The sequence below is a fragment of the Pipistrellus hanaki genome (genome assembly GCF_964339955.1).
Source record: "Pipistrellus hanaki genome assembly, chromosome: 3".
Taxonomy (NCBI): Eukaryota; Metazoa; Chordata; class Mammalia; order Chiroptera; family Vespertilionidae; genus Pipistrellus; species Pipistrellus hanaki.
The window spans coordinates 97,101,046-97,126,517 of record NC_140505.1 but is presented as its reverse complement, the minus strand read 5'-3'; the positions used below and the strand labels follow the sequence as shown (position 1 = coordinate 97,126,517).

The following is a 25,472-nucleotide window of genomic DNA, read 5'->3' as shown; positions in this document are numbered from 1 at the left end:
CCCCCAACTGCCCTCCTCTGCTGGCCCGGTCACTCCTAATTCCCTTCCCTGCTTGCCTGATCGCCCAGAACTGCCTTCCCCTGCAGGCCAGGATCCCCCACAACTGCCCTCTCCTACAGGCCTGGTCCCCCCCAACTGCTCTCCCCTACAGGCCTGGTCTCCTAACTACCCTCCCCTTCAGGCCTGGATCCCCCCCAACTGTCCTCCCTGGCTGGCCTGGTCTCCCCCAACTGCCCTCCCCTGCAGGCCATCTTGTGTCTACATGGGAGTGGCCATCTTGTGTCTTAGAGTGACAGTCAATTGCATATTACTCTTTTATTAGATAGGATTTATTATCTTTATATTTTAAAAGTAAAAAGGTATTTTTAAAAAGGGTGAAAAAATGGGCATGACTATCACATAACTATAATTTATAATCAGCAATAAATTAGAAAACTGACATCACAATCCTTTAAAAAAAAATTCTCACCTGAGGACATGCTTAGAGAGAGGGAGAGAGAAATATCAATGTGAAAGAGAAACATCAACTGGATGCCTTTCATAGGTGCCCCAACCAGGGATCAAACCTGCAACCCAGACAGAACATGCCCTGATGGGGAATCAAACCTTTCTGTGCAGGGGACAACTGAGCCATTACATCTTGATGTAATTAATATACACCACACTGAATCTGATCAAGAGAAAACAAATCATCTTATCCCAATTTTAAAAAATACTGTTTATTTGTGACTTAACATTAATATTCATTTAATTCCAATTTAAATGACCTATCAAACAACTGGCCTAGATTAATAAAAAACTGTCCACAACATGAAAGACAAAAAGCTATGGATGTTTTCTACACTAGGACAGGAAACTAGAAAGACATGAAGCAAAATGACCTGCATAACAGGAAGCAATAAAGGACCTTCAACAAGGACAATGCAGAACACAGCAATGTGTCAGCTAGACATTAGACAATAGTGTTGCTGATGTAATGCTAATAGGTACAGTGAATTTTCCTGAGGATGTCTCTGTTGTTATGAGACACATGCTGAGGATTCAAGATATATTGATAGTTTGCAATGTGCTCTGAAGTTATCATGTCCTCATCCTACAACGTACTTGTTTTGTTTTGTTCTTTTAAAAGGATGTGTAAAAATATATATTTTATTGATTTTTTTACAGAGAGGAAGGGAGAGAGATAGAGAGCTAGAAACGTCGATGAGAGAGAAACATTGACCAGCTGCCTCTTGCACACCGCCTACCAGGGATGTGCCCGCAACCAACGTACATGCCCCTCACCGGAACTGAACCTGGGACCTTTCAGTCCGCAGACCGACGCTCTACCATTGAGCCAAACCGGTTTCGGCTATTTTATGTATTTTTTTTATTGATCTTAAAAAGGGAAGGGGGTGATAGAGGAATAAACAATCAACTAAGCCACCACAGCCAGGGCAACAAATACCATTTTCTGCAACATGTGTATTTTCTGGTAAACAGCATTAACAACGATTTCTGGATTATTTTAAGAAACCATTTCCAACTTTTTGTTATACTTACTAAGTCCTAAGTAGGCAGTGCTCTCAGAATTAATGAAAGTGACAAATCAAATGTTCTTATAGATGCTACTTTGTTAAAACCTCTCCTTAAGAGAAAAACTTTGGTGATTGGGAAATACCACAACATTCATAGGCAGCATATATGCTACTTATATGAATGCACACAAAGAGATGAATGAAGGCACTGGCCAGGTCGCGCACTTGTTTGGAGCATCGTCCTATACAACAAAAGGTTGTGGGTTTGAGTACAGGAGGCAACTGATCAATGTCTGTCTGTCTGTCTCTCTCTCAAAAGTCAATTAAAAAAACATTTTCTTGGATGAAGATTAATAAAATAAATAAATAAAAAGAGAAGATGAACAAAGCAATTTCCTTCTACTTTTTGTTGTTAAACCTCACCTGAGGATATTTTTTCTGCTGATTTTTTTAGAGCATAGAACAGAGGATGGGAAAGGGAGAAGGAGAGGGAAAGGGAGATGGAGAGGTGGAGGGAGAGAGCAACATCAACTGGCAGCCTCCGGCAAGTGCCTTGACTGGGGAGGGGATTGAACCTGGAACCCAGGGATGTGCCATTGACAGGAATCAAACCTGCGAACCTTTGGTGCTTGGGCCAATTCTCCAACCACTGAGTAACACCAGCTACAGCTCTCCTGACTCCTTATTTCTCTGTCTACAGTCAAAGAATCATGAATAGCAAAACTAGCAGGTCAACAAATAGTTGCATTTTAGCCATATTCCTGTTTATTGACACCACTTCAATGATTAGACCAAAGAGTCATAGCAATATAAATATTGGAAATACATTGTAAACAACAATCCATGAGAAAGCTGGCCTGATACAGGAAATCGAGATTTCATGCTTATAAAGTTTCAAAATGTTAGTAGTGCCTAAAATTTTAAAATATTTATGAAATAGGAAGGATAACTCACAAAAAGATTCTTTAAAGTGAAGAAAGTAGCTTTCTAAAATTAGGACAAAAATTTTTAAGCTTAAGAATATGCCTTATACATCAAACTAAAAAGTTTTTGCACAGCAAAGGAAACCCATTAACAAAACCCACTGAATGGGAGAACATTACTTGCTGACACATCTTATAAGGGACTAATTTTCAAAATTTATAAGAATGTATAAAATCCGATACCAAAAAAAAACCCATAATCCAATTTAAAAAAAGGTTAAAGGACCTGAATAGACACTTCTCCAAATAGGACATCCAGATGGCTTATAGACATATGAAAAGATGCTTAATGTCACTAATTATCAGAGAAATGCAAATTAAAACCACAATTAGCCAAGGTGGTGTGGCTCAGTGGTTGAGCAATGACCTATGAACCATAGTTAGATTCCTGGTCAGGGCACAAGCCCGAGTTGTGGACTTGATCCCCAGTGGGGGAGTGCAGGAGGCAGCTGATCAATTATTCTCTCATCATTGATGTTTCTAGCTCTCTCTCCATCTCCCTTCTTCTCTGGAGTCAATTACACACACACACACACACACATTTTAAACATACTGAGATATCACCTCACAACTGTTAGAATAGCTATCATAAATAAATCAACAAACAAGTGTTGGCAAGAGTGTGGAGAAAAGTGCACTGTTGAAGTGAATGCAAACTGGTAGAGCCAATGTGGAGAACAGTATGGAGTGTCTTCTCAAAACATTAAAAATGGAACTGCTGTAAGACCCAGCAATTACACTTCTGGAAATTTATAAAAAACAACAAACACCTGGAACACTAATAAAAAAGAATATGTGTGTCCCTATGTTTATTGCCAGTCTTATTTACAATAGCCAAGATTTGGAAGCAGCCCAAGTGTCCATCAATAGATCAGTGGATAAAAAAAGCTGTGGCACGTTTACATAATGGAATACTACTCAGCTGTGAAAAAGAAGGAAATCTTGCCTGGCCAGGTGTGGCTCAATGCTTGAGCCTATGAACTAGGAGGTCAGTTAGATTCCTGGTCAGGGCCCATGCCTAGGCTGAGGGCTCAATCTCCAGTGGGAGCTGTGCAAGAGGCAGCTGATCAATAATTCTCTCTCATCATTGATGTTTCCATCCCCCCCCTTCCTCTCTGAAATCAATAAAAATATATCATAAAAAAGAAAATGCAACTTTAAAAAAAAAAAAAAAGCCTTAGCCGGTTTTGCTCAGTGGATAGAGCATTAGCCTGAGGACTGAAAGGTCCCGAGTTTGATTCCGATTAAGGGCACATGCCTTGGTTACAAACCTGATCCCGGTCCTGGTTGGGTGTGTGTAGGACATTATATGTCACTCTCACATCAAAGTTTCTCTCTGTCTCTGTTTCTCTCCCTCCATTGCACTCTCTCTAAAAAAATCAATGGAAAAATATTCTCAGGTGAGAATTGACAACAAAAAAGAAGTAAAAATTTTTAAAAATACGCTTTTATTGACTTTTACAGAGAGAAGAAGAGTGAGGGAGAGAGGTAGAAACACTGATGAGAGAGAAACATTATGCCCTGTTTCCCCGAAAATAAGACAGTGTCTTATATTAATTTTTGCTCCCAAAGATGCGCTAGGTCTTATTTTCACGGGATGTCTTATTTTTCCATAAAGAAGAATACGGTACACATTTATTGTTAAATGAAAATAAAGGAAATTTATTACCTGTATATGGTACAGTAGTACAGTAGTTGTCAACACAAAGCAGACAAACTGTGAATCCTACAGTATCAAGAATTTACTCATTTATTCAATGACAATCATGTCATCATCTTCTGGAACATCATCCTAACAATCCAATTCCTGAATTTCCTGGTGAATTTCTTGTGACTCCATTTCTTTCAGAATCAGTGGACCAAATCTCTCATGTTTAGCCTAGGGAGGCCTTATTTTCGGGGGGATGCCTTATATTTCACTCAGAAGGAAACCTGTAAGTAGGTCTTATTTTCAGAGGATGTCTTATTTTCGGGGAAACACAGTAGACCAGCTGAGTGGCCCTGATGGGGAATCAAACCACTGTTTGGTTAACAGGTGGAAGCACAATCACTGACCCCATACTCATAGGGCAAAAAAAGAAGGAAATCTTACTCTTTGTGACAGCATGAATGGACCTGGTGAGCATTATGCTAAGTGAAATAAGCCAGTGTGAAAAAGACAAGTTCTATATGATTTCACTCTTATGTGAAATCTAATGAATAATAGATTAACAAGCAAAATAAGAGTTATAGACTCACAGGTAGAGAACAGGCTGACTGCTCAGTATGTATGTGGGGTGAGAAGGGGGCTGGATGAGAAGGGGGTGGTGAAAGGATTGAGCCAAAAAGAGAAAAAACTCATGGACATGGACAACAAGTGGTAATTGCTGTGGGGAAGGGAGGTGGAGGAGGGAATAGGAGGAATAAATGGTGTTGGATGGAAACTTGATTTGGGGTGGTGAATACATAATACAGTGTACAAATGATGTGTTGTAGAATTGTGCACCTGAAACCCATATGATTTTATTAAACAATGTCACCCCAAGCCTACCTAAGAGGTAAGAAGAATGTCACCCCAAGCCTACCTAAGATGCAAATTAACCATCACTTTGCTCCACAAGCCATGTCCACCAGCCAATCAGAGCAAGTATGCAAATAAACCCAACCAAGATGGCTACAACCACAGAGAGCAGGAGGGAGGTGTTTCCCTGGCAGCGGAGGAAGCCAAGCTTTCCACCTGCCCCGTCTAAGCCTCCACTCAAGGATACAAAGTTTCAATGATAGAAGGAAAACAAATCCAAACAGAAACAGCTGCCATCACTGTGTGAGCAGAAGGCTTGGCTCCGCTCCAGGCTACAAAGTTTCAATTCTGGAAAGTAAATATATCCCAGATACCAGGGCCACTGCTTGGGTCGCTGGGGGGTGTGGCCGGCCTGCAAACCACCACAGGCCCCTCGCCCAGGCTGCCCCACGCCCCAAGGGAATCCCCACCCTGATTAGGGACACCCTTCAGGGCAAACCAGCTGGCCCCCACCTGTGCACCAGGCCTCTATCCTATCTAATAAAAGAGTAATAAGCAGATTGACCATCACTCCAACACACAAGATGGCTGCCTGTGGTCAAAGATCCTGCCCCCATGTGGACACAAGATGGCCAGCAGGGGAGGGCAGTTGGGAGGGACCAGGCCTGCAAGGGAGGGCAGTTGAAGGTGATCAACCCTGCAGGGGAGGGAAGTTAGGGGTGACCAGGCTGGCAGAGGAGGGAAGTTGGGGGCAAACGGGCTGGCAGGGGAGCAGTTAGGCATCAATCAGGCTGGCATGGGAGTGGTTAGGGGCGAGCAGTTGAGATCCAGCAGTCCTGGATTATGAGAAGGATGTCTGACTGCCCGTTTAGGCCCGATCCCACTGGGACCAGGCCTAAACAGGGAGTTGGACGTCCCTGAAGGGGTTCCAGATTGGAAAGGGTGCAGGCTGGACTGAGGGACACCCTCTCCCCTGCCTCTAGTAAACTCAATATAGATGGAGGGGGAGTATGCCTCAAACACTGTACCAGTCATCATCAATCATTTTAAATCAAGAGAGTTGCTGTTGGGTTACACTGAAAGCTTAGTAAAGTGAAATAAAGGGATAAGAAAGCCAAAGTTGTGCAATATAAGATTTCATGGGAGAAATGTGAGCAAACATCTTACTAATAAAGCAGGAAAGTGAGAAATTGAGAAATATACATTAGGGTGATTTAAGTCACAATATCTAAATTTTGGGAGTAATATGAACCAAATCACTTATTAGAACATGTGCATTACCCTAGCCGGTTTGGCTCAGGGGATAGAACCTCTGCCTGAGGACTGAAGGGTCCAGGTTTGATTCCGGCTAAGGGCACATGCCTGGGTTGCAGGCTCGATTTCCAGTGCAGGGTGTGCAGGAGGCAGCTGATTAATGATTCTCATCATTGATATTTCTATCTCTCTCTTCCTCTCTGAAATAAATAATATATATATTTAAAAATATGCATTTGTCAAACACCACATGACCTCACTCATTTGTGGATAATAAAGAGCATTATAAACTGATGAACCAAAAGATAGATATAGAGACAGTATATCAACAAGTAGACTGTCAAATTACAGCGGGGAGGGGAGGAAGATCTGGGGGAGATAATAGATCAACCGAAGGACTCTTTTACATGCATATAAGTACAACCAATGGACACAAAACTCTGGGGAGGGAGGGGATGTGTGGGAGGGAGGAAGGGGGGCAAAAAAAAAAATCAATAAAATATATTAAAAAAATAAAATAAAATAAAATAAAAAATAAAAATGTTATATGGGAAAAAAAAAAATGCATTTGTGTGAATATTTAGGAAAGAATTAGGGATGGAGGGAGTAGGCACCCATTCTAAAAAAATGAAATATATTTCTAGAGCAAAAAAATTGGGCAGAAAAAAGTTTCTCCCTTAACCTGAACTCATTTTGGAAAAAGTTTCATTTATTTAAAAAATTTAAAGTACTAAGCGAATTTAAAAACCATATTTATTAAAGGCCTTGCCACAGTAGCATAATTTTAAAACACTGATATTCCACTTCTCTAAGTAGATTTCAAGATATTGCCCAAACCAAAAGGCAACCTACAGTGGTTGAGAGTGCAGTAGCCTGGCTGCCATTACTAATGAATGAGTTTGGGCTAGTTACCTTATCAAAGCCTCAGGTTCTCATCTTAATCCATATAAAGTGCTGATCCAGTGTACAGTAAGTAAAAGCTGCCTATGTTGTTGCTGTTATTATTATTAACAACAGTACACATAGTCAAAACTGAGCCTTTGGACACAGAGAATAGGGGGTGAGGGCATGAGTGAGGGGGGGGGCCTGGGAAAGTAATGGAGGGATGAGGATAAATATGTAATACCTTAATCAATAAAGAAATTAAAATGCAAAAACATACATATACACACACACACACACAAAAAAAAAAAAACCCTGGGTCCTAATACTGCTTTGGTAATTTAAAAAAATACTAAATATTTTTTAAAATACGGCTGAAAACTCAAATTTTAGGGAGAGAAGGGATCAATATTCAGTCCTTACATAAAGACCTCAATAAATAAGAATCCATTTCTTGTGAAAATTTTCACTACACAGTTCTAAGTTCAAGAACCTTTGCCAGTATTAAAAAAAAAAAAAATTATTCTTGATGAAAAAGAAAACTCAAAAGCAAGTGAGTTAGAATTTAATATATAAATAGAAGCTATAAATGAAATTTATATCATAAAGAGAAACGGGAAATTCTTCCAAGACTCATAAATAAAGCCAATTCAATTATTTGTGAAACAAGAGAATCAAGGATAAAACAGTGTACCGAAACCAGTTTGGCTCAGTGGATAGTGTCGGCCTGTGGACTGAAGGGTCCCAGGTTCGCTACCTTGGTTGCGAGCACATCCCCAATGAGGGGTGTGCAAGAGGCAGTGATCCATGTTTCTAACTCTCTATCCCTCTCTCCCTCTCTGTGAAAAAATAAAATAAAAAAAGAATCAATACTAATAATAATAATAAAAAAAAGGATAAAACAGTGGACACATCATTAAACCAAATTTATGTGTTAGGGTTTTTTTTCGTGATTTTTTTTTTTTTAAATCCTCACCAGAGGATATTTTTTATTGATTTTTTTTTTTAGAGAGTGGAAGAAAGAGGGAAAGACAGAAACACTGATGTGAAGTAAAACACATCGACTGGTTGCCTCCTGCACATGCCTTGTCAGGGCCTGGGCCAGGGAGTAGCCTGTAACCGAGGTACATGCCCTTGATGGGAATCAAACCCAGGGCCCTTCAGTCTGCAGGCCAATGCTCTATCCATTGAACCAAACCGGCCTGGGCTGTGTGTTAGTTTTAACATTATTCCTCTGTAGCCCACAATAAAACATTTTTCCAAATTGCTGATGAAAAAATTTAACTTCAGTGAGTTCCTTCCATCTTTTTATTCTTCCTTACCACCAGGAGGAGCTACAAAAAGCAATGAAGTAACTAAAATTGAAGTGGGAACAGAAGAGAAAAACAAAGGATCTGGATAACCAGACCTGTGAATAATCTGAAATGGATTAAAATTGATAGTTTTATAAAAAGATCTAAAAATTGTGCTATTTTAATTAGCAGTAAAATCAGATATAAAAAATCCTGTATAATAAAGAGGTAATATGCAAATTGACCGTCACACTCTCAACCAAGATGGCCACCCCATGTGGTCACAAGATGGCCACCACAAGATGGCTGGCAGGGGAGGGCAGTTGTGGGTGACCAGGCTGGCAGGGGAGGGCAGTTAGGGGCAATTGGGCCAGCAGGGTAGGACAGTTAGAGGTGACCTGGCTGGCAAGGGAGGGCAGTTAGGAGTGACTGGGCCAGCAGGGGAAGGCAGTTAGGGGCAATTGTGCCAGCAGGAAAGCAGTTAGGCATTGATAAGGCTGGCAGGGGAGTTGTTAGGGGCAGTCAGGCAGGCAGGCAGGCAAGTGGTTGGGAGCCAGCAGTCCAGAATTGTGAGAGGGATATCCAGTTTAGGCCAAATCCCAGGGACATCCCCCGAGGGGTCCCAGATTGGAGAGGGATGCAGGCTGGGTTGAAGGACACCGCCCCCAGTGCACAAATTTTGTGCACCGGGCCTCTAGTATGTTAATAATGCATATTAGCTTATTAGCTCTGGCTAGGTGGTTCAGTTGGTTGGAGTGTCATCCTGTGCACCACAAGGCTGTGGGCTCCATTCCCAGTCAGGGGTGAATATGGGAGGCAACCAATCAATGTTTCTCTTTCACCCCCCCCCCCCCCCCCCCCCCCCGCCTCTCTCTCTCATCAATACAGAAATATATTCTCAGGTAAGGATTTTTAAAAAAATATAAAAGTATGCATTATATCTGTAGTAATAATGTGAACAACATACAAAATATTCCTTAGGTCAGGGGTCTTCAAACTACGGCCTGCGGGCCACATGCAGCCCCCAGGGGAGTCTGATCCTGCCCGCCAGGTTTTTTGGGCAGTGAGCGCAGCCAAGGTGTTACAGTAGGAATTAGTAGTTCATATAGTCCGGCCCTCCAGCTCTCTGAGGGACCGTGATCTGGTCCCCACTTTAAAAAGTTTGAGGACCCCTGCCTTAGGTATTCAAAAATAAGATGCTCATCTCATGGATAGTTTTGACATGTCTTTTCCCCACTTTCATAGTACTCTTAACTTAAAGGAAAATATTAACAAGTCCAAGCTATACCTGTTTGTCAACTGCAATCACAGGTTGGCTACAAATAGTTTGGCAGAACTCAATGAAAGCATTCTGTGAGAACTAATCAGCTATATAGAGTCTGCAATAGGAATATTATCTATTTCATTATTACTTGTAAGTTCTTTACTGTATTCTCTTTATCAGTAAAATTTATAAAATTATTGTAAAAAAAAAAAAAAAAAAAAGGAAGAAAGAAATGAGATAAAACACAATACCTGAATATCTTTCTTGACCAGTTTAGCTTTGTTATCCACAATTTTATTCCTAAATTCAAGAAGAACTTCTTTACAGTCTTCAAGATGAACCTCAGGCTCCCAGGTATCATCATCTGAGGTGTATCCTTTCCACCGAACTTTGTAAAGGATTTTACCCTGTTACATAAATTAAAAATAGGCAAATAAAAGACATTACTGACTTGATCAAATTTCCAAAATAATACAATTACTGAGAATACGGGAACAAAACTTGAAATAGAGATTAATATCATTATAAAGTATGTCCATCTCCTGAAGTGGCTTAAGAAAAAAACAGGAGCACATCAAAAGCAAAAACAAAGCTTCTGCATAGCAGAGGAAATAACAAACAAGATGAAAAGGCAGCCCACTGAATGAAAGAAAATATTTCCAAATTATATAAGGGGCTAATATTCAAAATATATAAAGAACTCATATAACTCAACAGCAAAAAAAACAAACCAAATCTGATTCAAAAACGGGCAGTTCTAAATAGACATTTTTTCAAAGATCTACAAATGGCCAACAGCTACATGAAAAGATGTTCAAAACCATTAATCATCAGGGAAATGCAAATAAAAACTATACAGGTATCACCTCACATATGTTAGAATGGCTGTTTTCAGTAAGACAAAAAATAACAAGTGTTGGTGAGGATGTGCAGAAAAAAAACCCTATTCACCACTGGCAGGAATGTCAATTGGTGCAGCCACTGTGGAAGACAGCATGGAGGTTCCTCAAAATATTAAAGTAGGTTTACAGTTGTACATATGGAAAACTAGTGGCCTGGAGCACAAATCCATTCACAATGAAAGAAAATTAGAAGAAATATTTTAATACTGCTATTCGCCTTTTCTCTATAATTGAAGGATCAACCAAATTCACCATGGATAATGACAGATCAAAACACGTGTATGACTACGGTAGCTCCAGTGAGAGCTTTATACGTATTGTGCATGTGCGAGTCAACGTAGCCTTTATATAAAATAAACTTAATTGGACTTGCTTTCTGATTTAGCTAAACTTTTTCCAGCCCATTGAAGCACTCTGTGGTGGCAGCCATTTCTGTTGGAATTTATTGAATTTGCATCTCTTTGATGATCAGTGATTTTGAGCTAAAGATACATAAATTTATAGAAGATACATAAATTCCAACAGAAATGGCTGCCGCCAGAGTGAGCAGGAGGCTTGGCTCCGTTCTAGGCTACAAAGCTTCAATTCTGGAAAGTAAATATATCCCAGATACCAGGGCCTCATCTTGGGTCTCTGGGGGATGTGCCCCGCCTGCAAACCACTGCAGGCCCCTCATCCAAGCTGCCGCACACCCCAAGGAAACCCTCACCCTGATCCAGGACACCCTTCAGAGCAAACCAGCTGGCCCCCACCCATGTACCAGGCCTCTATCCTATCTAATAAAAAAGTAATATGCAGATTGACCATCACTCCAACACATAAGATGGCTGCCCCTATGTGGTCAAAGATCCTGCCCCCATGTGGACACAAGATGGCCACCACAAGATGGCCAGCAGGGGAGAGCAGTTGGGAGGAACCAGGCCTGTAAGGGAGGGAAGTTGTGAGCAATCAGGCCAGCAGGGAAGGGCAGTTGGGAGGGACCAGACCTGCAAGGGAGGGCAGTTGGGGGTGACCAGGCTGGCAGAGGAGGGAATTTGGGGGCAAACAGGTCGGCAGGGGAGCAGTTAGGCATCAATCAGGCTGGCAGGGGAGTGGTTAGGGGTGATCAGGCTGAGAGGCAGAAGCAATTAGGGAGGCAGGCAGGGCAAGCAGTTTGGAGCCAGCAGTCCTAGATTGTGAGAGGGATGTCTGACTGCTTGTTTAGGATTGGGCCTAAACGGGCAGTTAGACATCCCTGAAGGGGTTCCAGATTGGAAAGGGTGCAGACTGGGCTGAGGAACCCTCCCCCACACCATGCACAAATTTTGTGCACCATGCCTCTAGTATAAAATGATGCTCAAAGTCACTGATCATCAGAGAGCTGAAAATTCAAATGACAGTGAGGTGTCACCTCACACATATCAGATGGTTACCATCAACAAATCAACAAATGAAAACTGCTGGTGAGGATATGGAGAAAAAGGAACCCTAGTATATAATTAAAAAACTTTGTAGTTTGGAGTGAAGGCCTGAGCTGCTGCAGAAGCTTGGCTTCCTCCATCGTCCAGAGCAACCTTTGCCTCCTGTTCTTCCAGCTCCGTGGATGCTGCTATTTATGTTGGAATTTATTTACCTTCTATAATGGAAACTTTGTACCCTTGAGTGGAGGTCTGCCAAGGTGTGTGGAAAGCTTGGCTTCCTCCATTGCCAGGAAAACACAAGTCTCCCTCCTGCTCTTTGTGGCTGCAGCCACCTTAGTTGGGGTTAATTTGCATACTCGCTCTGGTTGGCTGGTGGGCCTGGCAGAGTGATAGTTAATTTGCATATTACTCTTTTATTAGATAGTATGTCTGTTGGTCATCTGTATGTGCGCTTTGGAGAAGTGTCTATTTAGATCCTTTGCCTATTTTTTAATTGGATTATTTGTCTTCCTTTTGTTATGTTGCATGAGTTCCTTATATATTTTGGATATTAACCCTTTATCAGATGAATCATTAACGAATGAGTCCAACAGGGGTTTCCCCTTTCATGTTTTGTTTTTATAGAAAATCAAACATTAAAAACACTTTATTTCTAGCCTAACAGCGCCAGGTGTGATGTCTGTGGACTCTGGGTACACACATGGCTCCAAGAAGGCTCCTGAGGGGGACTTACCTTCAGAGGGCTGACCCAAGAAGAGAGAAGGCCCCCAGACACAGAGTAGGGGCAAGCATGGGGGAAAGGTGCTAATTCTTGGCAAAGGAGATCTTAATGGTGTTGTTCTGGGTGATCTTAAAGCACTGTAGGGCACTGCGAGCAGCCCCTGCCTGAACCTCATTGTCAAGCTCCACAAAGGCGATGTTGTGCCACCCTGGGACCAGGTGAACCTCCTTGAAGCCAGGGAACTGAATGAAAAGCATGGATAGCATGAGCTCGTTGTTCTTCTCGCAGGTTGGTGAGGAACAAGATGTGATTTCGTGGGTTTTCTGAAAGAGGTTGAGCAGGTGGCATCTGCCATGCCACTGTTGTGGGGGCATGGGCCCCGGTGGTATCTGGCCAGGAGCGAGGCCTAGAGATGGGATGTTAGGGGGCGGCATGTAGAGAGACTGGCCTGTCATGTGGTACATGATTCGGGCTGCCTGAGTCATCGGTGGCATGCCCGGAACAGGCCTGGAACGTCCCCCACTACAGGGGCAGCTGCCCCACCTGCACGGCCTTCTTTGCAGCTGGAATCTCCTGGCTCTTGGGATTCCTCTTCTCCATTTACATTCATGCTCCACGAAAGTGTTCTTCATTTTGACAATGATATCTGAGTCGGTGTTGGCATATCGGATACGCATGGGCTTGTCATAGATGAGAAATCTCTGCATGGAAAAGATGACAAAAGCCAGGCCCTTCATCTTCAGGCTCTGTGGCACCAAGATATCCAGAATCTGGCCAAACTGGGAGAAGATAACAGGGACTTCTTCAGCTCACCCTTCCTGATCTTCTCATTGAGGTTGTTGATATAAATAGTACGGTTGGGATGGGTCTTTGGGAACTGCCATGGAGGAAGGTGCCGCATTTCTGAATGCCAAGCACCTTCCTTTTCATTTTGTTGATTGTTTCTTTTGCTGTGCTGAAGCCTTTTATTTTGTAGTACCATTTATTTTCTCCTTAGTTTCCTTTGCCCTAGGATATGTATCTATAAACATATTGCTATGAGAGATATCAGAGTTTTTGCTGCCAATGGTTTCTTCCAGGATTTTTATGGTTTCATGACTTACATGTCTTTTATCCATTTTGAGTTTATTTTTGTTTATGGTATAAGCTGGTGGTCTAGTTTCTTTCTTTCTTTCTTTCTTTCTCTTTTTCTTTTCTTTTTTTTTTTTTTTTTTTTGGCATGTATCTGTCCAATTTTCCCTGCACCATTTATTGAAGAGACTCTCTTAACTCCATTATAAGCTTTTTCTTCCTTTGTCAAATATTAACTGACCATAATGATTGGGTTAATTGCTCTGCTCTGTTCCATTGATCTATATGCCTGTTCTTGTGCCAGTATCAGGCTGTTTTGATTATGGTGGCTTTTTAGTATATAACTTGATACCTGGTACTGTGATTACTCCAACTTTGTTCTTCTATCTCATTTGCTGTAGCTATTCAGGGTCTTTTTTTGGTTTCATATAAGTTTTTGGAGTATTTGTACTAGATCTGTGAAAAGGCTGTTGGTATTTTAATAGGATTGCAATGAATCTGTAGATTGCCTTTGGTATTGACATTCTAATGATGTTGATTCTATGAATCTGTGCTTCCTGGACTTGTGTGACTTTTTCCTTTATCATGTTAGGGAAGACTGCTGACAATATTTCTTCAAATACATTCTCTATTCTTTCTTCATGTCTCTTCTGATACCCCTGCTATTTGAATAGTTACATTTCATGTTGTCCCACAGCTACCTTAAGCTGTCCTCCTGATTTTTATCAGAAAGTATATATGCACCCTATGTTTACAACAGCGTTATTTACAATATATAATATCTGGAAACAGCTCAAGTGCCCACTAGTAGACAAATGAATAAAAAAGCTGTGGTACATGCCCTGATCAGTGGTTAAGAGCATTGGCCTGTGGACTGAAGGACCACGGGTTCGATTCCAGTCATGGGCATGTACCTCAGCTGCAGGGGGTGCATGCAGGAGGCAATCAATCAATGTGTCTCTTCCATGTTGATGTTTATCTGTATTTTCCCCTCCTTTACAGTCTCTCTGAAAATCAATGAGAAAAAAAATATCCTCAGGTGAAGATTAAAAACATTTTAAAAAGCTGTGGTACATATACACAATGGAGTATTATGCAGCTGTAAAAAATAAAGATCTCATACCCTTTGAGACAGTATGGAGGGACCTGGATATTATGCTAAGTGAAATAAGCCAGATAGAGAAAGACAAGTATCACATGATCTCACTTATAATAGATGTGGAATCTAATGAACAAAATAAACTGACAAAATAGAATTAGAAACATTGAAGCATGCAACAGAGTGAGGGATCTCAGAGGGAAGCGAGGGGGCAGGGGATTATGGGTGGGAAAAGATTAATCAAAGAACTTATATGCATAACACATTGATAGAAACAAAAAGATAGTGAAGTCCTGGAGAGGGGCCAGAATCAAGGTGGAGTGAGTCAGTGGGGAGAAAAAAGGGCATCTATAATACTTTCAATAAAGATAAATTAAAAAACAAAACAAAACACCAACAAACAAACAAACAAACCAGCAAACTTTTGGCACATGGAATGACTCCCAATCAACTGAGCCATACCGGTCAGAGTGGTAAATAAATATTTTTAAGTAAACAAAAATAGAAAACAAAAATGTAAATATATTACATTTATTAGGGTAACATTGGTTTCAGGTGTACAATCCTATAATCCATCTTCAGTACACTGCATTGTGTGCTCACCACCCAAAGTCTAGTGTTCTTCCATCACCAAATATTTGAGGCACTTTACCTTCTTTCACCTCCCCCCAACCCCCTTTCCCTCAATTAACCACCATTTTGTTATCTGTGTTTCAGTTTGTTTCATTTGTTGCTGTTTTATATCAAAATTGAGGTCTGGTGCACCAGTGCGGTCCCTCAGCCTGACCTGTACCCTCACGCAATCTGTGACCCCTTGGGGGGTGTCAGACTGCCGGTTTTGGCTAAATCCCTGCTGGCCTGAGGGATACAGTAGTGTGTGAAGCAGCAGACAGCTGGGGAGGAGCCTGAGCCCAAGCTGAGAGCCTGGCTGAGAGCCGCACCGCTCCAGCTCATCCTGGCCTCACTACCACCGCTGCTCGGTAGCAGTGCTGTGGAGGCGGGAGAGGTTCATACCCCTGCAGCTGCACTTGCCAGCCATGAGACTGGCATCTAGCACTCATCAACTGAGCAGCACTCCCACTGTGAGAGCACACTGAACACCTGGGGCAACTCCTGCGCTGAGCGTCTGCCTGCGTTGGTCAGTGCATGGCACAGCGACTGTTCAAACAGTGAACCAGTCGTTTGGGTTTTATATATATAGATATAAGTGAATCATAAGGTTCTTGTCCTTTTCCATCTGACATGTTTCTCTTAGCATGATATTCTCAGGATCCATCCATATTGTTGCAAATGGCAATTTTTATGGCTGAGTTGTACTTCATTGTATATATGTACCACAACTTCTTTATCCATCAAAGGACACTTAGCATATTTCCAGGTCTTGGCTACTGTGAATAATGCTACAATGAAGATAGGAGTATATAAAAGTACTAGAGGCCCAGTGCAAAAAAATTCGTGCATGGGGGGAGGGGGTATCCCACAGCCTAGCCTGCACCCTCTCCAATCCCGGACTGCTGGCTCCAAACTGCTCGCCTGCCTACCTTCTTCTTTTTTTGAATAAATCATTATTGTTCATATTATTACAATTGTTTCTCTGCCACCACTCCCCCCCCCTCCCCCCCACATAGCTCCCTTCCACCTGGTCCCCACTCCACCCTCTGCCCGTACCCCCGCCTTCCCCGCCCCCGCTGTCCTCATCCATAGGTATATGATTTTTGTTCACTCTCTTCCCACACCCCCCCACAGCCACCCTTTCCCCCTGAGAATGACAAATCCCCTTCCATTCTATGCCCCTGATTATATTTACCAGTTTATTCTGTTCCTCAGATTTTTAATTCAGTTGACTTTTAGATTCACTTGATGGATATGTAATATTTTTTGTTCATAATTTTTTTAAAATATATTTTATTGATTTTTTACAGAGAGGAAGGGAGAGGGATAGAGAGCTAGAAACATTGATGAGAGAGAATCATCAATCAGCTGCCTCTTGCACCCCCCCCACTGGAGATGTGCCCGCAACCAATGTACATGCCCTTGACCGGAATCGAACCCGGGACCTTTCAGTCCGCAGACCAACGCTCTATCCACTGAGCCAAGCCAGTTTCGGCTGTTGTTCATAATTTTTCTTTACTTTTTTCTTCTTTTTCCTCTTTTTAAAGAACACCTTTTAGCATTTCATATAATACTGGTTTGGTGGTGATATATTCCTTTAGCTTTTTCTGATCCGTGAAGCTTTTTATCTGCCCTTCAATTCTGAATGATAACTTTGCTGGGTAGAGTAATCTTGGTTGTAGGTTCTTGCTATTCATCACCTTGAATATTTCTTGCCACTCCCGTCTGGCTTTCATAGTTTCTGTTAAGAAATCAGCTGATAATTGTATGGGTGCTCCCTTGTAGGTAACTGTTTTTCTCTTGCTGTTTTAAATATTCTTTGTCTTTTGCTCTTGGCATTTTAATTATGATGTGTCTTGGTGTGGTCCTCTCTGGATTCCTTTTGTTTGGGGTTCTCTGTGCTTCTTAGACTTGTAAGCCTATTTCTTTCACCAGGTGGGGGAAGTTTTCTGACATTATTTCTTCAAATAGGTTTTCAGTATCTTGCTCTCTCTCTCCTTCTGGCACCCCCATAATTTTGATGTTGGTATGCTTGAAGTTGTCCCAGAGGCTCCTTACACTATCTTCAACTTTCTGCATTCTTTTCTCTTCTTGCTTCTCCAGAAGAGTGTCCTTTGCCTCTTTGTATTCCAAATCTTTGACTTGAGTCTTGCGTTCTTCTGGTCTGCTGTTGGATCTCTGTATAATATATTTTATTTCAGTCAGTGTATGTTTAATTTCCAGTTGGTTTAATTTCTTTTTCATACTCTTGAGGGTCTTGTTAAATTTATCGGCCTTTTCTAGAAAATTCTTGAAAAACCTTATAACCGTGGTTTTGAACTCTATATCCAATCTTTTGTTCTCCTTCATTTCTTTTGTTTGAGATCTTCCTTTTCCCAGCATTTTTGCTGCTTATGCAGAAGTAGCTGTGTGGAGCCTGGGCAGGTTTCTAGAATGTGTGGAGAGGGGCCTTAGGGCAGGATGGAATCTCAGGACGTCACTAGGCTGGGGCATGGCAGCCATCTCTGCCTTTCAGCATTTCCAAGTCTCCATGCTCCAGTGCAGTAAACAATGATTGCTGTGTGCACCTCTGCAAAAAAGTCACCCTCACTTTCAGACTCGATGGCCAACAGACCAGCTTCTCCCCGTAGGCGTCTGTGTCTCCCGCGTGACCCCAGAAACTGGATTTCAAAGTGACCGGGAGCTTGTTTCCCTTCTGGTTGAATAAAAGCCGCCCGCCCAATCGCCTGCCACCAGCCCGATTCATGTGCCTCCGTACCTAGGCTTTTCAGCGCATGAGCTCCTTTCTCTTTCAGCCAGCTTTCCTGTGGTTTTGGGTGGTAGACGTTTTGTTCTTTAGTTGTAGTTTTGAAATTGTGCTAGGCTGCAGATTAGTTGCTCACCTATGTCACCATCTTGGTTTTCCTGCCTGCCTTTTTGATTGCCCCTAACCACTTCTGCCTGCCACCCTGATCACCCTTTAACCACTCACCTGCCAGCCTGATTGATGCCTAACTGTTCCCTGCTAGCCTGTTTGCCACTATCTGCCCTCCCCTGCAGGCCTGGGTCCCCCCTAACTGCCCTCCCCTGCAGGCCTGGGTCCCCTCCAACTGTCCTTCCCTGCAGGCCCGGTCACCCCCAACTTCCCTCCTCAGCCTGCCTGGTCATCCCTAACTGCTCTCCCCTGCAGGCTTGATCGCCCACAACTGCCCTCCCTTGCAGGCCTGGTCCCTCCCATCTGCCCTCCCCTGCTGGCCATTTTGTGTCCACATGGGGGCAGGATCTTTGACCACATGGGGGTAGCCATCTTGTGTGTTGGAGTGATGGTCAATCTGCTTATTACTCTTTTATTAGATAGGATAGAGGCTTGGTGCATGGGTGTGGACCAGGTGGTTTGCCCTGAAGGGTATCCCAGATCAGGGTGGGGGTTCCTGAGCGAGGGGCCTGTGGTGGTTTGCAGGCCGGCCACACCCCTCAGCGACCCAAGCAGAGGCCCTGGTATCTGGGATATATTTACTTCCAGAATTTAAACTCTGTTGCCTGGAACGGAGCCAAGCTTCTTGCTCACTCGGTGATGCCAGCCATTTGTTTGGATTTGTTTTCCTTCTATCATTGAAACTTTGTAGCCTTGAGTGGAGGCTTAGGCCGACAAGGGCAGGCGGAAAGCTTGGCTTCCTCCATTGCCAGGAAAATGCCTCCCTTCTGTTCTCTGTGGATGTAACCATCTTGGTTGGGTTTATTTGCATACTCAGTGTGATTGGCTTGTGGGCGTGGCTTGTGGAGCAGAGTGATGATTAATTTGCATATTACTTTTATTAGGTAGGATTGGCAAACACCAACGACAAAGTAAGAATCTTAAAAGTGATCAGAGAGAGACAGAATGTTACCTACAAAGGAGCCCCCATTAGATTAGTGACTAATTTCTCAACAGAAACACATCAGGCAAGAAGGGAATGGAATGAAATTTACAAAGTCATGCAAAGGAAGGGTCTGAATCCAAGAAAACTGTACCCAGCAAAGCTATCAATCAAAATTGAAGGTGAAGTCAGGAGCTTCACTGACAAAAAAGGACTAAGGGAGTTTAGTACCACCAAACCAGCAATGCAAGAAATGCTAAAGGGTCTGCTGTAAAAAGAAGAAATAGAAAGTGAAGAAGGAACACAAGGGTAAAGAATAAAAATGGCGACAAACAATACCTATCAGTAATAACTTTAAATGTAAGTAGATTAAATGCCCCAATCAAAAGACACAGGGTAACGGATTGGATAAGAAAACATGACCCATATATCTGCTGTCTACAAGAAACCCACCTCAGAAAAAAAAGACATACCCAGACTGAGGGGGAAGGGATGGAAATAGGTTTTCCAGGTGAATGGAAATGAAAAATGTGCTGGGGTAACAATACTTATATCTAACAAATTAGAACTCAAAGTGAACGACATCAAAAGAGATAAGGAAGGCAACTTAATACTACTAAAGGGAGCAATCAAACAAGAAGAAATAACTCTGGTAAACATATACGCATTCAGTACAGGAGTACCCAAATACATTAAAAAACTCCTGGGAAATATCAAGGGAGAGATTGACAGCAATATAATAATAGCAGGGTCTTTAATACCCCACTATCACCATTGGACAAATTCTCTAAGCAAAAAATCAGCAAAGCCAAAACCAATTTGGCTCAGTGGATAGAGCGTTGTCCTTCGGACTCAAGGGTCCCAGGTTCGATTCTGGTCAAGGGCATGTACCTTGGTTGTGGGCACATCCCCAGTAGGGGATGTGCAGAAGGCAGCTGATCGATGTTTCTCTCTCATCAATGTTTCCAACTATCTATTCCTCTCTCTTCTTCTCTGTAAAAAATCAATTAAAAATATTAAAAAAAATAGTAATAATTAACAGGATAACAATAATAATGAGGGGCTATGTGGACTCCTGTTCTGATGGGAGACTGTGCTCTGAGGAGTCTGGAAAAAGAAAATTACCCTGACATTCCAAAGGTATGTTATCAGCTGATACAAAAAGACAATAGACAGACAGGCTCAGTTAAGTAAAGACTGACCTTTGTCAAGGAAGATACCAGGACATGCCTCCCTGCCATGACTGGCTTTTAGTTAGGAAGTTTTAATTTCAGATTACCCTATGTGGTTATTTTACTAGTAGGTTTCTGAGTTTTGTAAGGCTCACCATACAAGACTCCCCTGAGCTTGTCAGGTTTAGTGTGTGTATCCTTTTTTGTTCAGAAGTGTACAGCCAGAATGGTTCTCTGTAGTTCATGTAGAAAACTATTTGCTGAGTTTGTTCTTGCTCCTCAGTAAGATTGGGTGTTGAGCAGAAAAAGTAAACCAGAAATCCTGAGAAGCAAAAATTTGGAATACATATGACAAAGATTGAATAGCCACAAATATTTAAAAAGAAAAATTCTTATATGTAAAAAGAAAATTCTTATATAGTGGAACCTTGGTTCTCGAGCTTAACTCATTCTGGAAGGCTGTTCTAGAAGCAATTTGTTCATAAACTGAATCATTTTTTTCCCCATTAGAAATTATGTAAATTTTAATATGTTTTTATTAATTTCAGAGAGGAAGAAAGAGGGAAAGATAAAAACATCCATGATTAAAGAGAATCATTGATTGGCTGCCTCTTGCATGCTCCCCACTGGGGATCGACCCCCAAACCCAGGCATGTCCCTTCACGGATTCGAACCTGGGACCTGTTAGTCTGCAAGTTGATGCTCTATCCATTGAGTTGAACCAGGTAGGGCTGGAATAATGTAAATTTAATTAATCCATTTCAGACAAACAAATGATTCTGTTTTAACCTTTCTTATATACAGTACATATCTAATGTACTGTTTAATCTATAATTAAACACTTCTTTTCTTAAATTTATCAAACCACCTTCTACTAGGCTTAAATCACTTTCAGTACTCATTCCAGGGGTGTTTTTCAGGTCACCATCTTTGCTTGTTCATATATCATTGCCTCTGAAATGCTGTCCCTGGCTAACTGTTTTTTCATTTATCAAAATCTACAACAGTTTTTCTATCTTTTAAATTGCCTGTGATGCCGGGACCGGTTTGGCTCAATGGATAGAGCGTCGGCTTGGGGACTGAGGAGTCCCGGGTTCAATTCCGGTCAAGGGCATGTACCTTGTTGCGGGCATATCTCCAGTAGGGGGTGTGCAGGAGGCAGCTGATCAATGACTCTCTCTCCTCGATGTTTCTAACTATCTCTCTCCCTTCCTCTCTGTATAAAATCAATAAAATATATTTAAAAAAATAATAATAAATAAATAAATTGCCTGTGATAATTATGTCTTTCACACCCTTAGCAATATTAGCACTCCAGGCCCTTTTTATGTCTTACAATTGACTTCCCCAACAACAGAAGCATTATCTCATTTGTTTGTGGCCTGAGAGCTCTTTGTTATACTGAGCTATCAGCACAAAAGGGTTGTCAGTTCAAAAATCAAAGTTGGGGGGGGGGGGGCAAAGGGAGACATATGTACTACTATTTGTAATATTTAAACAAAAAAAAACCCAGAAATACAACTTGGAGAAATTTTTTCTGTTAACAACTTGGTTGAGAACTGAATTATTTGAGATGGGAGACATTCAAAAAAGAGGATTGGCTGTAAATGAACAAGAAAAGGGCAAAGAGTACAACAGGTAACTAAAAATAATTTAGTTTTATTTTTTTTTTATATATGTATCTTAAAATTTGCTATTTAGCCATATTCAAATGTATAGTTCAGTGGCATTAAATACTTTCACATTGATGTGCAACCATTACTACTGTCCATCTCCAGTACTGTTTTCATCTTCCTCTTGCCAGTGGAAATCATGTTCTTTCAGAGTCCCAAGGAAAACATTTGGAGAGACCTACAGTGGGAGGTTGTGGTGTGGTAAGAGTAGAAGGCTGCCTTGGGTTCCCAGTGTCCAGAAATTTTGCACCATTGGTTCAGTTCATGTCCTGTCCCAATGCAGCTAGTCTGTTTCTGGCTGTGCTACTGCGGGCTGGTACTGCTATATCCAGTACCCAGCTCGGCTTGAAGTCCACCCAGCTGTTGGCTAGGGAAACTAACCAGGTGAGTGTGTGTTACTAAAGTGGGTGAGCCGGAGGGAGGTTTTAGATATACTGCCTACAGTTCTTTGGGGCTTACAAAATTAAGATTGCATGAAAAGATGAATTCTCTTAATTCTAAAGATACTACCCTCCTAGCCAAATATTTTCTAAATATTTACTATGTGCCAAGCACTGTGTTAAATGCAGGTGATGCAAAATATTTAAAGACTGGCTCTATCTCTGACCTCAAGGCATTTACAGGGGGTGTGGGGTGGCGGGGAGGGGTGGGGCTGAAGGTGGGGATCTCCCTTTTCTGGTCCCGCACAGAAAGAGAGATGAACGAACGGGTTCTAAGTGGAGGCGGCCAGGGATTGAGAAATACTAGAAATAAAGAAAGAAGACACAGAGATAGATTTTAAGCTGAGAGCTGGGAGGGCCGCTGACCTCCTCTGCCGGAGAGAGACTGACGACCTCCTGAGCCACACACAGCACATCTATTTATACTCCAATCCAACAAGGGGTTTCACAGGAAAACAAGGAGCCGGGGAGAGCCCAGGTCCCACCCACTCCTTCCTCCTGGACAAACACAAGCCAGGAACTAAGAACATGTCCGCACTCCCAGGGCGGGAGTGCAACTGACATGATTCTGTCAATACCCCAGGCCCAGTCAGCAACAATCTATAGAATGTCCAGGAGTCTTCCCATTTGGCCCTCTACAATTTACAATGTATTTGGGGAAATTATACCTAAAAATGTTCCTATCTTTACTGTATTGTGCAACTAACAATAGTATTAATGGCACTGGACTTCAATTATTTACTGGACAGAACTGTTCAATGTCAGCAAGTGTGTAGCTACAGTTCATCTCTATATACTCAGGAACCATCACAGCCCCTAGCACACAGGACATGATTAAAAAGTTTGTTGAATGACTGAAAATAATCAAATCAAGGGAGTATAAGACGAAAGGGAAGTTAATTGACAATGAAAGAATCCACTACAGTATATGTGTGGGGCCTTCGGTTATCTCTCCCCTTCACCCCGGCCTCCAGCCCACAATTCATTTCCTCATTGAATAAAGGGATATACACTAAGCGCTAACTGCATGCTGGGCACTGGATTAAGTAACATGAAACCAAGATTAACAAAATCACATTCCAAGGAGCAGGAGAACAACATAAAACGAAGCGCTGATGCTTTAAGCGCGGAAACAGCCCCGAGAGGGCCGGCTCACTGCGGAGGCGGGAAGAGGAAGCGGCAGCAGGGGCTCCGGCTGGGCCGGCGGGGGCGGCGGGGGCGGCGGGGAGCGGAGCGGCCGGAGGGGCGGCGGGGGGCCGGGGCCCGGGGCGGCCTCAGGTGATGCCCAGGAGGCGGGGTGACAGCGGGCAGTTTCGGTAAACCTTTACATGCACCCTCTAGGGTTGAGGATGCAGAAGGCGACTGGACGTGTACATTTTTGTTTACTTTTCAATTACAGTTGATAATCCTGAAGATTTCACACCGGAAAGTTGACTCCGTTTCGAAAAAAACTGAAAGGACAGCTCGGACACGGACTCTGGGCAGCGGACTAATTTCAACGTCCCGTCCCCCCTCTCCAGTAACATGGCCCCAACCAGGTGTGTCAACACCCAACACTAAGAACCGGCCACCGACCCTCACCCCCCGCCCGAGGCGCTGCCGGGCCCCACTCCCACCATTCCCCGGACCCCGCTCGCCGCGCCCCGCCGCTCACGTACCCCCTCGGTCTTCATGTCCAGGATCTTCTCCACCTCGAACACATCCTCCCCGTCCTCCTCGCTGTCGCCCGCGGCCTCCGCTCCTTTCTGCCCCGGGTTCTTCTCCTCGCCCGCCGCTTCCTCGCCGTCTCCTACAGGCGACGTGCTGGGGCTGCGGGCGCCCGGCGCGGGAACCGCATCCATGCCGGCGCCCTCCGCCGCCGCCGCCGCCGCCATGGCGGAGCGGACACCCCGAGGGCGGTCGCGACGCAGCCCAACGCCCTCCGCTCTGCGCGCCCAAGCCCGCGCGGCCCGCGGTCGCCGCGGAGGCTCAGCAATGGCGGCCTCGGAGCCCCGCGAGGATTCTCTCACAGCCAATCCCGTGGAGGCGGGCGCCGAGCCGCCGGAGCCGCGGGAAGTGGGTGGGCGGGCCGAGGGGCGCGCTGGGCGGAAGAGGAGCCAGGAGGGGGCGGAGCCGGGGGCGGGGCGGGGCGGGGTTACCGCGCGGGAGGGCGGGGCGGGCTGTGGGCTGGCGGAGGCCTGGGAGAGATGGCGAGCTCCGCCGGCCGCACTGGTGGGCGGGCCAAGGCTTTCCCCACCCCCCTCACCCCCTACCCCCGCCATCGAGACCCAGCCTGAGCTTAACAGAAATTCACGTGTAAGACAGCTGTGTGAGCTAACGCCTGCCAACAATGCAGAGTTCCGGACACTCTAGCGAGTGTACACAATTTTTATTATCAGGCTGAAAATCATGTTTCCAGATTCCATTTGGGTGTTTTATATTGGAACTATCTGATGGGGTGGGGTGAGGTGGGAGCTGGATGAAAAGATGGGAGGATTGAGAAGTACAAATTGGTAGTTACAAAATAGTCGCAGGGATGTAAAGAACAGTATAGGGTAAAGATTTTCAAAAGGGTGGCAGAGTTAGTGGATGCCGCACAGACATGCTCCCAGAAACAAGCTGGGATTACAACTAAAATACAGAAAAACTTCCTACATGATCAACAGAAGTCTCGCAGGAGAGAACCCTGATACCCATAGACAGAAAGTGGAGATTGGATAGAGATTGATGGGGGGGCAGGGCCTGAAACGGCTGGCTAGGTGCCCACAGAAGTTCTAGAAAGATATCTTTGCTGTGGGGGGTTGCCGCTGAGCAATCCAAGATTTAATACCCAAGCTGGATGCCCCAGCAGAGAGCACCACAACTGAGAAAGGTA

The 25,472-nt window shown here is 43.4% G+C and overlaps 1 protein-coding gene and 1 pseudogene across 2 annotated transcripts in view; both read right to left on the bottom strand.

The window, feature by feature from the left end:
• The window catches only part of MPHOSPH8 (M-phase phosphoprotein 8), a 57,061-nt gene extending 32,388 nt beyond the window's left edge, over positions 1-24,673 (bottom strand). Inside the window, exons 1-2 of the mRNA XM_084878560.1 lie at positions 24,277-24,673; positions 9,944-10,099 (exon numbers count right to left, since the gene is read on the bottom strand). Of these exons, the coding sequence (XP_084734686.1) occupies positions 9,944-10,099; positions 24,277-24,492 (372 nt within the window). The 5' untranslated portion in view covers positions 24,493-24,673. The remainder of the gene's footprint in view (positions 1-9,943; positions 10,100-24,276) is intronic.
• On the bottom strand, positions 12,178-16,423 carry LOC311619911 (U1 small nuclear ribonucleoprotein A-like; annotated as a pseudogene). The gene has a single exon. The product of its transcript is annotated as a U1 small nuclear ribonucleoprotein A-like (transcript).
• Positions 24,674-25,472: the final 799 nt, after the last annotated feature.